Raw genomic sequence first — 16125 nt, forward strand, 5'->3', positions numbered from 1 at the left:
CTTCTTTGATGTTTTGATGTTCTGTTTTTCATACTCCAAGGCTCCTCTGTCTGGGAAAGTCTATAGGGGGATTCCAGGCAGCCCTTAGAAATCACTTCACAAACCCATTTTGTTGAGTCACATTGTGTTGTGTTTGAAGCAAGGTGTTATTGTGTAGCACCAGCATTCAACTTCCTATGTAACCCAGAGCTGGCTTTAAACTCAGTCCTCCTGCCTCAGCCTCCCGAGTACTGAAATGACAGGAATCTACCACCAGCAGAGCTTCTGTTTTAAGGTAAGGAGACTGAAGTCCAGAGTTGCAACCTGTTTGGCAAGTGGGATCTGTGTCTGGCCGTCAGCTTGGGCCAAAGACCTGGGAGAGCCCTGATCTATGCGTCTGTGTGACTGTGTTAGTGAGAGCTAGAGCAGGCGTGGCTCACAGCCCCACTTCTAGCAATCCAGACCACAGTGCCCACCAGGATGGCAGACCTACAGGGCTCTCCTTTATTGGCATCCCCAGCATGGGTTAAATGCTTAAACCCTCCCTCTCATGATGTCTGCAGAAGCATGCACAGAGGGAAAAGCCATGGCACTCCCAGAAGGGTAAGTGGTATACACATAGCCAGCATCCCTTCCAGCCCTGTGTGTTTTGATTCCAAAACTGGTCCCACTATTCTATGGGTCTCTGTAGGTCTTCGGGGTGGATTTCTATGGCTGGGCTAAATGCCTAACATTACTGTTACGCTGCAGGAATTCACCCTGAATAGAAAAAAAATGCAGCAGGAGCCACAGGGCCCTGGCAACCCTTAATCCCAGCATTGCTATGGCATTGAATGGTTGACTGGCAGCTACATAGTAAACAAAACACCTCTTTCTTTTAAGAGATTATTAGGGGAAAGGGCCCTTGATGAGCAAGGCCCTCAGTTTACATTTGATTCCAATAGATTCTATTGGTATGTCAAGGAAGGAACTCCTCCATTTCCTTAGCCCTGAGTCCCAGGGACTTGAGCTTCTCCTAGTGTGCCTCACAGGGAGAAGGAAATGAGCTTCTGTACCCATTTTCTCAAGGTAGCAGAGACAGTATGGCAGCTGCCTCATGCAAAAACAAAAACTGGGCCCCCACAGTGTTCTTTTGGACTTTATATTTTAAAAAGAAATAGAAAATAGTCAATGTAAGGAAAGAGAAAGGGCCTAAGAGGCCTAAGAGTAGCATCTGGAATCAATGTTGAATGTTGAAAGCACAAACATCACTTACTCCTTCCAGTGAAGACCTAGAGCCCAGGGCTGTGGGGATGCTCAGCAGTTAAACCACTGACCTCCCCACAGCCCTCAGTGGAAGGAGCACACTGACTCCTGACTTTGTCCTCTGACCTCCAAATGCATGCCGTAGCACACATACCCACATTCACATACATGTCATACACACATGGTAATTCAAAAACTCCTGAAAGACTGATGCCCAGAATGCAAACGGCTTTCTCACGTCACAGCCTGTGACAAACAATGCCAGGTGCCCTGCTTCCTTGCCCGTCCCATTGTGCCACAGATGGAGAGACCATAGCTGGCTAAACATGCTATGTGCTAAACAGGCATGTGCCACCATGCCTGTCAGCCAACATCTGCTAACCCCAGATAGCAGGAGACTCGGAAATCTTAAAAGTTTGGGTTACCATTCTTAAAACATTTGGGGGGCAGGGGGGCTAAACTCTGAATCTTAGAAGTTTGGGTTACCATTCTTGAACATTTTTTGTGGGGGAGGGAGGGAGTTGAGACAGGGTTTCTCTGTGTAATAGTCCAGGTTGTCCTGGAACTCAGTTTGTAGACCAGGCTGGCCTCGAACTCACAGAGATCCACCTGCTTCTGCCTCCCGAATGCTGTGCCACCACTGTAGTTCTCCCACCTGGGGGCTGCCTTAAAGCAGCCGAGGAAGTCAGGAGGGTCTGGAATGGCCTTGGGAACAGCTGAACAAAGAACATATGACCGTAGGGGAGTAGTTAGGGGCACCAAGTATTGAAACTAGGCACTTCAAGGATGCTTGATTTGCATTATACAGCACACTCCAATCCTAAGAGTAGAATGTCAGTGCTTGACTAACATATAGATAAGCACAGGGAGGGGAGAGCAAGCAGGGAGCTGTGTTAGAGGCCATATGTAAAGTGCGGCTAGGGGAGTCTATAATCTAAAGGCACTCTCCAGGTGAAGTCAGGCAGAGAGCAGGGGCGAGAGGAGGGAGTTCAGCCTTCAGTGCCAGCCTTTAGCAGTAGCTCCTAACTCCTAATGGCTATCCGGTCCAGGCCAGAACTGCAACCTCAAGCAGCTGCGTACCTCCAACACACCTCTACCTAGCTTGAACATTGAACACCTTTTTAGGCATGGCAAAATGTGGGGCCTGGGTTACACTGGAACCAGGAGGAGGCAGTCTGGAGCAGGAGTGGGGTCAAGTAGGGTCCAACCTCGGAAATCTTGAGAGTGATAGGAGTGAGGAGCACTCCCTCCTCTGCCCTGGGTCTTCATGTCCTGGCACATGTAGTCCCCTGCCCCCCTCCTGCCTTTGCCCACCAGAGGAGGCCACGTAGTCACAGCCAGGTTAAACTTCCCCTCTTACAGAGTCATATCCTCATGCAAATGAGGCATTTCCAGCATCTTAACCCCTCAGCCAACTGTACGCTCACTGGGGAAGCCTCTACCCACTCCCCAAGGTATAAATAACCTATTTCCACACACCCCCCGCAAAAAAACCCCCTTCCCCCCCCCCCCCCCCCCCCCCCCCCCCCCCCCAGTCAATGAAGCCTGCCTCCCAAGAGTGAGTTCTGGGGCAGTGCCACTATAGCTTTCCAGCCCTTAATCTCAGCATTGCTGCTGGGAATGGTTGAGTGACAGCTCAAAAACAAAACACTAAAGCGTTTGGGATTTGGGAGGAGTGGCCTATATGTAGTCCGGAACTGACTTTTGAAATCCTGTCTTAAGAGTGAGTGTGAGTGCAGCATTGGGCTGCATTCTGTACTGCTGCTATTTATGGTTTATATAATGCCATAACTAGATTCTTTGCCACAAGATAAAACTGATAACCCAGAAATCAGGATTTTGTAGTTTTTTGTTTGTTTTTTTGTGCCCCTTTCTCCCACTGCTGGGCTTGAGAGAAAGGCTTCCCTGTGCCTGGAGAGGCTCATGAGGTTGGTTTGCCACATGGGGATCCTAGGGGTTAAGAGTTCATTCATTGCCCTGGGGTTCCTCAAAACAAACAAACAAACAAACAAGCAAAAAACAATGCTCCACTGCTGCTGCTTTCCCTAAGCATTGAAAGGAACTGCGGTGTAACTGCCCTGCCTTCTCCTCTAGGCATTTCCTCTTTGCACTGCCAATGGAATCCTTTTTTTAAATTTACTTATTATTTTTACAGCATTCTGCCTGCATGTGTGCTGGTGTACCAGAAGCAGGTACCAGAGCTCACGATAGATGGCTGTGAGCCACCATGTGGTTGCTGGGAATTGAACTCGGGACCTTCGGATGATCAGTCAGTGCTCTTAACCTCTGAGCCATCTCTCCAGCCCACCCCCATCTCCTTTTTAAATGTGTGTGAATGTATGTATGTGCATGTTCAAGTACATGTGTGTAAGCAAATGTATACATGTGTGTGTATGCATGTAGAAGCCACAAGACAAACTCAGGAAAACACTGTCCCCATCTTATACCAGTAGCGCTAGAGCAGGATAAATCAGATCCATTACCAGAAAGGAGAGCCATAGCCCAAGATAGTCTTTAAGAAGGAAAAGCGACTTCCTAGTCAGTGAACTCTCCCAGTGTCGAAATAAGTGTCACTACCTGTACTGTACAAGAGCAAAACTATCAGTATGGCAGGCAAGTGAATCCCCAAAGTCTCAGAGCCAGCAAACCAAAAGCTGGGATCCAAGCTTATAGAAAAGCTTGTATAGAGGCTGCATTCAAGCTGTGCTCCTGGGCTGAGTCAAGGTGGGACTGTGGGTTCTGACCATGAAAGTGGCCCTAAAGTTGGGTGTGTTTGTACATGTCTATGTACATGCCTGTGTGTGAGTGAGTGTGTTGGAAATTGAACCCAGGGGGCCTCATGCTTGCTGGGCAATCCCTCTATGAATGAGCCATATCGCTGTCCCTCTTATCACTTCTGATTTTCAGACATGGTCTTTCTAAGTTATCCAGAACAGTCTTTGGCTTTCCCTGTAGCTCAGGCAGTTCTTAAGCATTCAGTCTTCTTCCTCAGCCTCCCAAGTAGATGGTAATGACCACCATACCCATAACATTGACATTTTTCAAGCCGTCAGACCTCTCAAGGAATATATTAAATACAGAAGAAAAAAACTTCAAGCCGAGTGTGGTGGGGCCTCAAAGACATTGCCCCTTGAGTCAGACTAACACTGCTCTTGTCCCCCCACCCCCACCCCGTAACTTCTCACAGTGTTGCCCAAGCCAGAGTGTATCTCTTCCAATTAGCATGAGCAACCTGATGGTTCCCAACTCCCAGGTCCCCATGTTGATACCAAATCAGCCAAGCACAGTATAGGCCAGAACTCTGAACTTAAATGATCTTCTCTCAGACTCCAGAGAGGCCAGGACTTCAGATATGTGCCTTTGTCCCGATTTCACTCTTCAGTACAGAAAGTGAAAGCACCATGAGAAACAATGGTGTGGCCACAGAAGGTGGACCCCACTGCTAGGTGCCAGGTTCAAATCCCAACTCACCTGCTCATTCCTGCGTGATGTCAGCTTTGGCTGAGGGAGTCTGTCTCACATTCAATGGCACAGCCAACTCATGTCTTTCCCTTTCTGTCTCCTGGGCTGAACTTCCCCAATAGTTGTGAGGGTTTCTGTGATCTACAGTTTATTACTTTTGTTCCATTCAGCTCTTGTAGAGCTCAGAGACAAGACGGCTAGTGTTCACAGGACTTCTTCAGCACACTTTGTTTTCATTCATTTATTAAAACACACACACACACACACACACACACACACACCAGTAGTTCAACTAGTTCAAAAAACGAAAATCTGCAAAAATGTGTACATTAATAAGCACCACTTCCTCTGTACCTTAACCTGCCCACCACTGCTGTGTCACAGCCACATAGCTTCAGCAGTTTCTTATGAATCCTAGACTCTGTCTTCTATCTAGCATTCCACTTCTACTGTAATAAAGGGCTGTCTAAAGCAGAGTTCATAACTGAAGGTTGTCTCTGTCTAATTAGCAGTTGCTGAGGATTTCTCCAGTCCTTGTTGACTTGGATAATTGGAGGTATGAGGCAGGATCATCTGTCTGTGATTTGACTATAACTTTAAAGGACTTCGTGAGGACCTTTTTTTCTCTCCTCTCTTTTGTATTTTAAGTATGAAATTTTGATGTACTAAGAACATACATAGAGCTGGGTGTGATGGTGCACGCCTTTAATCCCAGCACTTGGGAAGGCAGAGGCAGGCAGATCCCTGTGAGTTCAAAGCCAGCCTGGACTGCAAAGTAAGTCCAGGACAGCCAAGGCTGTCTCAAAAAGAAAAAAAAAAAAAAAGAAAGAAAGAACATATATGGTATATGAGCATCAGTCTCTGGAACTGCTTTCACTTCCCAGTCAGAAACTGTGTGTAAACAATAGCTCCCTTACCCATCCTGCCAGCTCCTAGCAAACACCATACTATTTTATGTCTATCTCAATGAATTTTACCACTCTTGCAATCTGCCTCGTATCAGTGGAACCACGGACTAGTGATCTTTTTGTGACTAGCTTATGTCACTTAGCATGATGGTTTCAAGGTTCATCCATGTGGCTTATCTCAGAAATTCTTTCCCTTTTTAAGGTGAATAATGCACCATTGTATATTCATTTCCTTTATTCATTTGCTGATGGACAGGTACTTTTCACTATCTGGTTATTAGTAAAACTGCTGTGAGCGTGAGTGTATCTGTATCTGCTGAAATTCCTGCTTCTAGTTCTCTTGGATATCTAACATGGACTTCCGGACCATATATTATTCTGTGTTTAAATTTTGTGTCTGTGGGTAGCATTCTGGGAATTGGACACACAACCTTGTGTATGAGGTCCATGCATTGCCATTGAGCCGTCATCAGTCTTTGGTTGGAAGGTTGGTTGGTTGGTTGGTTGGTTGGTTGGTTGGTTGGTTGGTTGGTTGGAGCACCACCCCCACCCCCCACCCCCAAAAAAAAATCTTACTACATAGCCCTGACTAGCCTCGAAATCTATGTAGTTAGGCTGTCCCTGAACTTGTAATAAACCTGCTTCTACCTCCCAAGTGCTGGGATTAAAGGACCCACAGATGAAGTCAGAGTGCCTACGCCCAGTCATTTCCCAGAGTCCCCACCCCTGGACCCTGCCGCTCCTGGGGACAGCAAGCGGTCCTCCGGCTTTTAGAGGACTTTTCAGATTCGAACCGTGACACATTTGCGTAGCAGCTGGACCATTTCACACCACCTACCCCAACGTTGCACCAGGCTTCTATGAAACCACTGATTATGTAAGTATTTTCCTGATTAGACTCCACGTTCATGGTAGAACATTAAAAACAACAACAACAACAAACTCAAGCAAAATGACGAAATTGAAATTCTCTTTATTCTAATTACGGAGACACGACCTGTATTCCTATTACTCCCAGGAGAAAGGGAAAAGCCGGTTTCTCTCGGCCAGTTCCGTCATCGTGCTCGACAGCATGGTCCAAGAATAGTACTGGCGCCTGCCCTGCCTGGACCTTGTCCTCAGCTCCCATCGTCCTGGCTGTCCCCACTACCCTATCTTCTGAAAAGTTCACGCAGTTAACCTTCGGCATCAGATTTGCTGGTTGCTCTCGGGAAGGTCACGGGTGCCGTGCGGAGCTGTCACACTCTTGGGCATGCCGTTTCGGCATTTTTAAAGCCAGCCCGACGTTGATAGGAAAGCATAAAACATTTGAGGAAATGAATTCGACGAGCCCACCACGCGCAGCGGAACGGAACCGTCCTTTTCCCAGAGGGCGCCTCTGAAACCGAGTCCCGCCAGTCAGACACCAGCCAGCAAAGGGTAGGGGAAGCCCCGCCTCCATCCGCTTCTCCAAGTACCCATTGGCTGACTCTGCGGCCAGATCTTTAATCTCATTGGTCGATCCGGATGTCGCTCCATGCCGGCGTTCCAGAGCCAGCCACTGAGAGTCGCGGAGTTGGGGATTTTAAAAATGCGGTGGGCGGGGCGGCTGGATGTTTGAACTGATGGCGGCGCAGCCCCGGCGTCCGTGAAGCCGGTGGTTGGCTCGCCCTCGCGTCCGGTTCTTGCCCCGAGACCCGAAAGCCTTAGCGGAGGCGGCGGAGCCCGGACCCTCGCGGCCAGCCATGGGCCCGCGCCGCAAAACGAGGACCCCGGCGAGGCGGCCCTCCAGCCCGGTCCGCACGCCCTCACGGCCGAGCCCGAGCCCGCGCCGCCAGCCGAGGACCCCGGGGAGGCGGCCCTCCAGCCCGGACCCCCGGCCCTCGCGATCGACCTCCCGTGTGGGTAAGCGGGCCTGCCCTGAACCTCCGAGGCCGGTGCCGTGACCTCCCGCCGGCCCGGGAAGAGTGTGTGTGTGTGTCTCGCTGTCTGTCTGAGTATGTGCTCCATGTGCTAGGGTGCTGGCGACGGCCAGAGAGGGCGTCGGAACCCGGGGAGCCAGAGCTACAAGCCCTGTTAGCTGCCGAGCCGGCTTTCCAACCCCCACTTTTCATCATCTTCTTTGCAGCGCCAGAAATGGAACCCAGGACTCCAGGCTTGCTAGGCAAGGGCTCTGCTGTAGAACAACACCTTCCCAACCCGCTGTGCCTTTCTAATTTTGAGACAGGCTCTCAGTATGGATCACTGGGTAGCCTTGGCTAGCTGGCCTGATAGCTGCTGTGTAGACCAGGCTAGCCTCGAGCTCACAGAGCTCTGCCTGCTTCTGCCTCGCCAGTGCTTGGATTAAAGGCTAAAGGGATGCACCGCTACGTTCTGTTACTTGCTTAGGTATAGAGAGGCCCTAAGGGAACAGTGTGGTCATGTTTGTTGTGCTGCCAGAGCTGAAGGATGATGTTTGCTGTCGATTTCCTGAGAAGAAGCAGCCTTCCATTACTCTTAGGGAAAAGTTTTACCTCAGATGGGCTCGCTTCTTATTGGCTATCCTACTGCCTTTGGTAGTCTTGCTTTTCAGCTGTTTTGTGACTTTTTTTTTCTCTCTCTTCCACATCTGTCCGCTTAAGCCCTCCCACCCACCAGCCTTGCCTAGATGTCCCCCTTCTTCTACCTGACTCTTGGACGTATCTGTCTTTTACGTCTAAAGGGACTTTGTGTTGTCCTTGCTACCTGAACTTAGAACGCAACCCAAACGCCTTACGCTGGCAGAGGCAAATGTGTGCTAGTATTTACAATCCTAAGGAAATTACGTATGTTTCTTTAAAGCCACCACCACGTTCCCTGTAGTCCTCGTTTCTCCGTCCTTTTCTTCACAGCTACTATTTGTTGAAAGTCTTGAGGTAGCCTAGAACATCCCTGAACTCAGAACTTACTTCCGCCTCCTGGATTGCAGGCCGGTGCCCTCTCATTTAGCCATGCTTGGTAAGGCTCCACAGAATGTGCCTGTTTCCCCAGTTCTCGGCCACACTGCATTCAGCCCAGCCTGCTCCCAGTTTCCACGGTTGCTGCCCCTGCTTCTGGTATACTCGAGTGACTGTCAGGACTGTCAGCAACTATTGCAGTCATGCCTCCAAAAACATGGCAGCGCACACTTTGCCCGCCTGCCTCTTCCCCTGTGATCCCATGCCTGTGTCTTGTAAGCACTAATAATAGTACATTGGCAACTCAGATCAGGATATCTTTTTCAGCAAGGTGAGAGCTAAAATCCCAGTGCTCTTGGCTAAGGCAAGAACAAGGTAAGCTGAAGGACAGCCTGGACTATACAGAGACTTTGTCTCAAAATATATATATGTGTGTGTGTGTGTGTGTGTGTGTGTGTGTGTGTGTGTGTGTATTCTGCCTTTCTGCGTGAACACTCTTAAGAGTTGTCAAACTTACACATCCAAGCTGACCTTGTGACTAGTACTCATTTTAGCCTCTTCATATCATCTTCTCCATTTTAACGAATAGTACAACTGCCCAACTGTCCAAGCCAGAATCCTGGCAGGTGTTCTCTTCTCTTAACCCCACAAGTCCCAGCAATTCTGCCTTGGCACACTTGGTCTCCCCTCAGCTTAGTTCAAGCCACTGTTGTTCCTTCTCCCCTCCTGCCCTCCCCTGCCACACACAGCAGAAACCTCCTCAACAGCCACTGCCCAACTCCCAGTTTTTGTCTTACACAGCAACTGGAATGTTACTTTTTAAATAAAAAACAATTTGGGGAGGAGGGGTCTGGAGAGATGTCTCAGAGGTGAAGAGCATGGCTTGCTCTTCCAGAGGACCCAGGTTCAACTCCCAGTACCCACATAGCAGCTCACAACCCTCTGTACCTCCAGTTCTAGGGGATCCTTCCAGCCTCTGCAGATGCTGTACAAACAGACATACCTGTAGGCAAAACCCCCATACACACAGAATAAAAGAAAATGATTTCTGGTATGACAGTGCCTGTCACATACATATACCAGGCTAACCCCAAGCTCAACACACCCCTATCTCTGCCTTCCAGGTGTTGGAATTGTAGGTGAGTCTATGGGTCTGGCTGTGAAGATCTTTAGTATATAAGGCCTGCCTGAAATTCTTCACTGGCTCCCAACTACTTACGTTTGCTTTTGGAGTCACAGCTTCTGTGTGTTTGATTCCAGTTCTTTCCATGTTATTTCTGATAAGTTCCGTTTCATAAGTGCTTGTTCTTACATCATTAATCTTTTTTAAAAATATTTATTTATTTATTTATTATGCATACAGTGTTCCGCCTGCATGTGCACCCGCTCGCCAAAAGAGGGCACCCAGATCTCATAGGTGGTTGTGAGCCACCATGTGGTTGCTGGGAATTGAACTCAGTACCTTTGGACGAGCAGTCAGTGCCCTTAACCTCTGAGCCATCTCTCCAGCCCCCATCATGAATCTTATAGCTCTCATCCTCCTCTTTATTTCTCAAAGTCTTTCTCTTTTGAGAGAGAATGAAGTCTCGCTGTGTAGCCCAGGCTAGCCCCCTACCTCTGCCTCTCAAGTGATAGGATTGCAAGCCTGCAGCGCCACACCCAGTTCTGTCTGCTTGAACCCCTGAGGTATAGTTGGCTTGTTGCATTTGGCTCCTTTCTTTCGTGGGTTAGTCACGTTCTTGGGTGGTGTCTGGTTGCGTTGTCTCTATTTTCTGTGAATGGCATGCCTGTTTGTTAAGGACAGCCTCCAGAGCTGGATCGGGCTGGTGGTGGGGAGAAGGCAGCTCTCTATAGCTTATCTTGTAGTTATGGTCGTCGTATTAGCTTCGGCTGTCACCTGATACAAACCTAGTCACCCAGGAAGAGGGAACTTCAGCTGAGGAATCCCTTCTGTCAGCTTGGCTGGCCTGTGTCTGTGAAGCATTTTCTTAATTGCTAATTGATGTAGAAGGGCCCAGTCCACTGTGGGCGGTGCCGCCACCTCCCCTACCCTCCCACCCCGGGCAGGTGGGCTTGGGCTAAGAAAGCTAGGAGAGAGGGCCAGTAAGCATCTTTCCTCCGTGTTTCTGCCTCCAGATCTCTGGCCTTTTCCTGATGGTGGACTGTAACATGTAAGCCAAATAAACCCTTTCCTCCCCAGCTTGCTTTTGGCTATAGAGTTTATCGCAGCATCAGCAACCAAGGTGGACCAGGGTCCTCTGTCTTTATCTTCAATGTCCCCAGACCCCAGAACACTGCTCTGTGTCCTTGGTCCACGATCCTGACTTCACCCATGAGTGAGTCTCCACCGCCACCCGCCTGGCCCAGGCCATCCCTGCCTTGTTTCTCCTCTTCCATTGCCTTTGTTGCGCTCCTCACTGCCTGGGATAGAATCTTCTTTCCCAGCTGCACCTTGAATGACTTTTCTGAAGCTAGCTGCTTCTGTTTGACAGTGCTAAGGATAGAACCCAGGGCCTTATGTGTGCAAGGCAAGTGCTCCTCCACCCACTGCCCACGCGTGTGCTTGTTTTCTTAATTGTCTAGCCAAGCTGTTCAATTAGTCAACTGAACATTTTAATTTCATTTTAATCAGTTATTGTTTACATGTACTGTTATAACATTTACTTTTTTATTGTCACTCATTTATTGTATTTAATATGTCTTGTTTATCTTAAGAACCAACACTTGAGTTGAATTTAACTCAGCTATCTTTTTTTTTTTTTTTTTTTTAAGTTAAGAGCATTGACTGCTTTTCCATAGGACTAGGGTTTGATTCTCAACACCTAGATAGTGGCTAACAACTACAGCCAGAAGACCTGCTCCCTCTCTGACGGCTGCAAGTGCCAGGCACACACATGGAGCAGGCAGAACACCTACTGGAACACAAAGATTTTGGTGGTGTTTAGTATTTATGTGTGTGAGTGTGTTTCCTGCATATTTAGGCATACTTACATAATATGTGCATGAACACACACACACATATGTGTGTGTATAAAAATATATACCAAAGAGATCGGAGGCAGGTGGCAGGGTGTTAGATTTGCTGAAGTTGGAGTTAGATGGTTGCGAGCCACCGTATGGGTGCTGGGCACCAAACCCTGGTCCTCCTAACCTAACCAACAAGCCCTCTCTCCAGCTCCAAAGTTCATTTCTAATCATATGTATGAGTACAGGTGCCCAATAAGACCAGCCATCAGTTCCCGCTGGACCTAAAGGCACAGGAAAGTGGTTATAGGCACGGTGAACTAACACAGGTGCCAGGAATCAAACTTGGATCCTGTGTGGGAATGGTATGCACTCTGACCACTGAGCTATCTCCAGATCTTAACTCATTTGGCATTCTTGTTTTCTACTAGATCTAGTTCAGGCTATCCATTTGCCTCTGGTGCTGTCTGAGGCATATCTTTCAGGTTCTGAGACGGAAATTTTTAAATTTTTCATTTTAAGTAGTCTAATATCAGGTAAGTTTCTTTTTCAACACTAGAGTGAGAAGCATTTTTTCCTTTGTCTGTGTTGCAGGGGATTGAACCCGTGGCTTCATGCAGTGCATGCTAACCAAGCACTTTATCAAAGAGCCACAGCTCCAGAGCAGAATGGTTTTATAATTTGTATTTTTATTTTCTAGTGAGAATTTGAATTTTTACCGAAGGCTGTGGCAAGCCTACATTCCTGACACTTCCAAGGGTCCACCTTGGTTTCTAATGAGCGCTGACTGGCCAACTATCTTTGCTTCCAGGGCTCCAGGATAATCAAGACAAGGGATTTATACTAGATAGTCTCTAATTCCTTCCAGCTATTAAGAAAGAAAAGGACCTAAAAACTGAAGTAAAAATTCTCAGTCTAATGGAAAGGACATGAGCTGCATGAGTACTGTGGGGCCGGACAGGAGGGGTCGCTGGGAAGGGACTAGGGCTTGAAAAAGGTTTTGTGGAAGTTAACTCACAAACCCAAAAGCTCCAACCGCAAACCAAATTCATTTAACAAGCATTTCTTAAGCACCCATCTGCCATTGCTGACATCAGCAGAGAAGTCCCCGCTTGCTCGGTGGAGTGCAGGTGGCTGTTGAAGTCTGTTGGTGTGAAGGTTTGTCTCAGCTGTGCTGCGGAGTGCCCACTTGTTTCCACTTGACTTTGCTTCCATGACCTAACTCTTTCACTCAGGTCTACAAAGGAGGCGGAGATTTCTGTGGCTTAAGGAAGTGAAGAACCTGCAGAAGAGCACAGACCTCTTGTTAAGGAAGAAACCTTTCAGCCTGGTTGTGAGTTCTTAGGATCTTTAGTCTGCCCTGGGTCACCTTTTTTTTTTCTTTTTCTTTCTTTCTTTTTTTTTTTTTTTATAATTTATTTAATTTAATTATTTATGTGCATTAGTATGAAGGTGTCAGATCCCTTAAAACTGGATTTACAGACAGTTGTGGGGCTGCCATATGGGTGCTAGGAACTGAACCCGAGTTCTTTAGACGAGCAGACAGTGCTTAACCACTGAGCTACCTCTCCATCCTGGGCTACCTTTTCTGTAAGTCTCCCAAGCATGAGAGCCCTTCTGCTTCTCACTGACATGGCAGAAGGCCTGTCTCTAACCCTTTGGGGCACTGCACATCCTCTGTTTTTATGATACTGATTTCTCCTCGCTACCTCTGACTGTTGTAGAACCTCTTGTATGGTTTCTCTCCCTACCTTGGATTGCCTTTTCTCCTCACCACACATAAGCTATGCTGGTTCCTAAGCTCCTGGGAGTCAGCAGCTACTCTTAGCCAGGCCCTAAGATCAAAGGCCAAGAGATAACAGCAGAAGTGAGGATATATTAGATACTTGGTGAGGGACCATCTACTCTTTGGTTACTCTTTTGTTTCTCTTCTGTTTCCTATCCCACTCCTCCACAGGTAAGAGAAATATGTGGGAAATTCAGTCGTGGTGTGGATTTATGTTGGCAAGCCCAGGCCTTGTTGGCCCTTCAAGAGGTAAGAAAGGGCAGGTTTGGATGAAGGCAGAGAGGAGGAAGAATATTCCAGAATTCCACAGGACTGCTTGTAGAGTACCATAGGCTGTTTCTGGCCTCCTGAAGAGAGCAGCAACGTGTAACACATGAAGGTTTGGAGAGGTCTGATGGGTGGCTACTGGGTTCACCCCAGCCTTTTCCTTCAGTTCTTTGAGTCAGGATATCTTCAAGAAAAGACCATGCAGGCCCTTCATCCATGCTAGTCTTCTCTCTCTGCCCCAGGCAGCAGAAGCGTTTCTAGTTCACCTCTTTGAAGACGCCTACCTCCTGTCCTTACATGCTGGCCGAGTCACTCTTTTCCCCAAGGACGTGCAGCTGACCAGGAGGATCCGAGGCATCGAGGGAGGGCTTGGCTGAGCTGGCAGTGTGCTGTGTCCGTAAGTCTTAACTGCTCCTCAGAGGGTGCTGCTTGTTGCTGGGAGAGAAGATTGCTCTGATGTGGGGTGTCATCCATCCCTACTCCCTTGTCATCTTACCTCTGGTCCCTAGGAAAGATTTGGCCTTTCCCAACTGCTTGGGAGGTGTGCATCCTGTCTCTTTGTACAACATTAAAGTAAAAGTGTAGAGGCTCATGCTTGTAACCCCAGGTCTTGGGAAGCCCAAGCAGGAGGATAAGAATCTTAAGACCAATATGTGGCATGAGCATGTCAACTCAGGTGCCAGGTGGGATGCCAGCCAGCTCTACATAGGGAGAGGCTTTTTTATGAAAAGGGAAGCTGGGCTGGAGAGATGGCTCAGCAGTTAAGGTCCTCTTCTAGAGGACCTGGATTCAATTCCCAGCACCCACATGGCAGTTTACAGTTGTCTGTAACTCCAGTATTATACACCCTCACACCAGGCTGGCCTCAAACTCACAGAGATCCACCTGCCTCAGCCTCCTAGAGTGCTTGAATTACAGGTGTGCACCTCCATGCCCAGTTTAAATAAAACATTTTTTTTAAAAATGAAGCTGTGAGTTATGCTCCATATTTCTGACAGTAAGTCTTGCCATTCTTCAAGGACCAGATCCCACCCTCGTTTTTTAAATTTTTGTCATTGTTTTTATTTTGAGGCAGGGTCTCACTATATAACTCTGGCAGTCCTGGAACTGGCCTCAAACTTGCAGAGATCTGTCTGCCTCTGACTATTAAAGGTGTGCACCACTATGCCTAGCTTCAGATCCCCTAATTTTGAAAGAAAGGTTTTGTTTTGTTTTGTTTGTATTTTAAATGCCTTGTTAGTAAATTTGATTCCTAAATTTCAGAGACAATACCCGGGACCTTCTAGAGGTGAAGCTAGACCAGTGGGGCCTGAGGAGCTGCCTGGTTTTTGCTGGTTTTGAACAGCGCGGACACATTGCCCTTTAAACCTTCTTTCTAAAAGAGACGGCTATGTGGCTTTTTCCTGTGACAGGAAGAAGAGACCACTCACATATTTGCATGGACATGAGACCAAAGGTCAACTTTGATTTGTGAACTGCAGGACCGTGACTGTTTGAGGGTTTCAGACACATGAGATCTGCCATGTTATGAGGGAATATTGCTATTTTAATCTTTCTGTACTATGTGCATCTTTTACCATATGTGTATTTGTACTTTTATTTAAAATATGAGGGAGAAAAATATGGGTAAAATTCCTGAATCTGTCATATAGAAAGTGCTGCCAGTCCTGCCATACAAATGCATGCCTTCCAGACCGAACTCATCGTTGGCCTGTCAGCAAACACACAGCTTTTCAGAACTCAAGCAGAATTGGATACAAAGTCTTTTCTTCCTTCTCTTCAATGCTGGGGCTTGAATCCAAAATTTTGTACATGCCAAGCATAGACGGTAATGTTAAGCTACATCCGCAGCCTGAAATATATCTTTCTGGTTCTTACCTATAAATTCCTACCAGAGGCATTCAGAAAGTCTTGTAGAAGTGGACATTTTAGTCTTAGCTATAAATCATATAAAATGTATATCATCTGGGGTTTTAATGTGTTTTTAGTATTTTTACAAGTTATTTTTAGCTTATTTGGGGAGAAAATAAAAAAGAATTACTTAATAGAAAGATTGAAACAAGTTACTGTTATAAGTGTAGATGTTATAAGCTTGTTTAATAAATATTAAGCACATTTTACACCATTTGAAACAATTGCAATGTAAACAAGAGAAGTGAGTGCTGCAGATTTGCCGCTGATGAAAAACTTGCCCTTTTGTTGTCAATAAAAGCAATGTAAGAGGTTTCCAGAAAAATGGGGCGTGCTACCTTTGGACTTGAGATGCTGAGGTGAAAATAGCAGTGAGCACAGACTGATGAAGCTGACTGAACTCAGGCCAAAGCAAAGTTCCAGGTTTCACCATTCAATGAACTTTACCCTTTGCAGAAATTTACCAGGTGATTAGGACATATGCCGCCATTCAAATAAAGCTCATCTGTGCTAGTTTTAGTGTTGTTTTTTTCAAGTGCTGAGCAGGATGAGTGTTCTCAGCACTGCAGTGTCTACTACATCCTGGCAACTATATGTAATGGTATTATTTATTCTAAGTTTTTTTAATTATTTAATTTTATGTGCATCAGGTCCCTTGGAATTGGCGTTACAGACAGTTGTGAGCTGCCCTGTGGTTGCTGGGAATTGA

At 47.1% G+C, this 16125-nt stretch overlaps 1 protein-coding gene across 3 annotated transcripts; it reads left to right on the forward strand.

Annotated features, from left to right (window-relative positions):
- The first annotated feature begins 6799 nt into the window (after positions 1–6799).
- On the forward strand, positions 6800–15929 carry Cenpa (centromere protein A). Of its 3 annotated transcripts, none has more exons than XM_055621282.1 (5): positions 6800–7478; positions 12688–12785; positions 13410–13487; positions 13748–13902; positions 14769–15929. In XM_055621282.1, exons 1-4 carry the CDS (start codon positions 7319–7321, stop codon positions 13880–13882), a joined length of 471 nt encoding a protein of 156 aa, XP_055477257.1. In that variant the 5' UTR covers positions 6800–7318; the 3' UTR covers positions 13883–13902; positions 14769–15929. The 3 variants fall into 3 exon arrangements, with proteins under 3 accessions (XP_055477257.1, XP_055477274.1, XP_055477265.1); XM_055621299.1 differs by having other exon boundaries at positions 14918–15929; XM_055621290.1 differs by having other exon boundaries at positions 13748–13898.
- The last annotated feature ends 196 nt before the right edge of the window (positions 15930–16125 follow it).

The sequence above is a fragment of the Psammomys obesus genome, unplaced genomic scaffold, assembly GCF_907164565.1.
Source record: "Psammomys obesus unplaced genomic scaffold, mPsaObe1.curated_primary_1811, whole genome shotgun sequence".
NCBI lineage: Eukaryota > Metazoa > Chordata > Mammalia > Rodentia > Muridae > Psammomys > Psammomys obesus.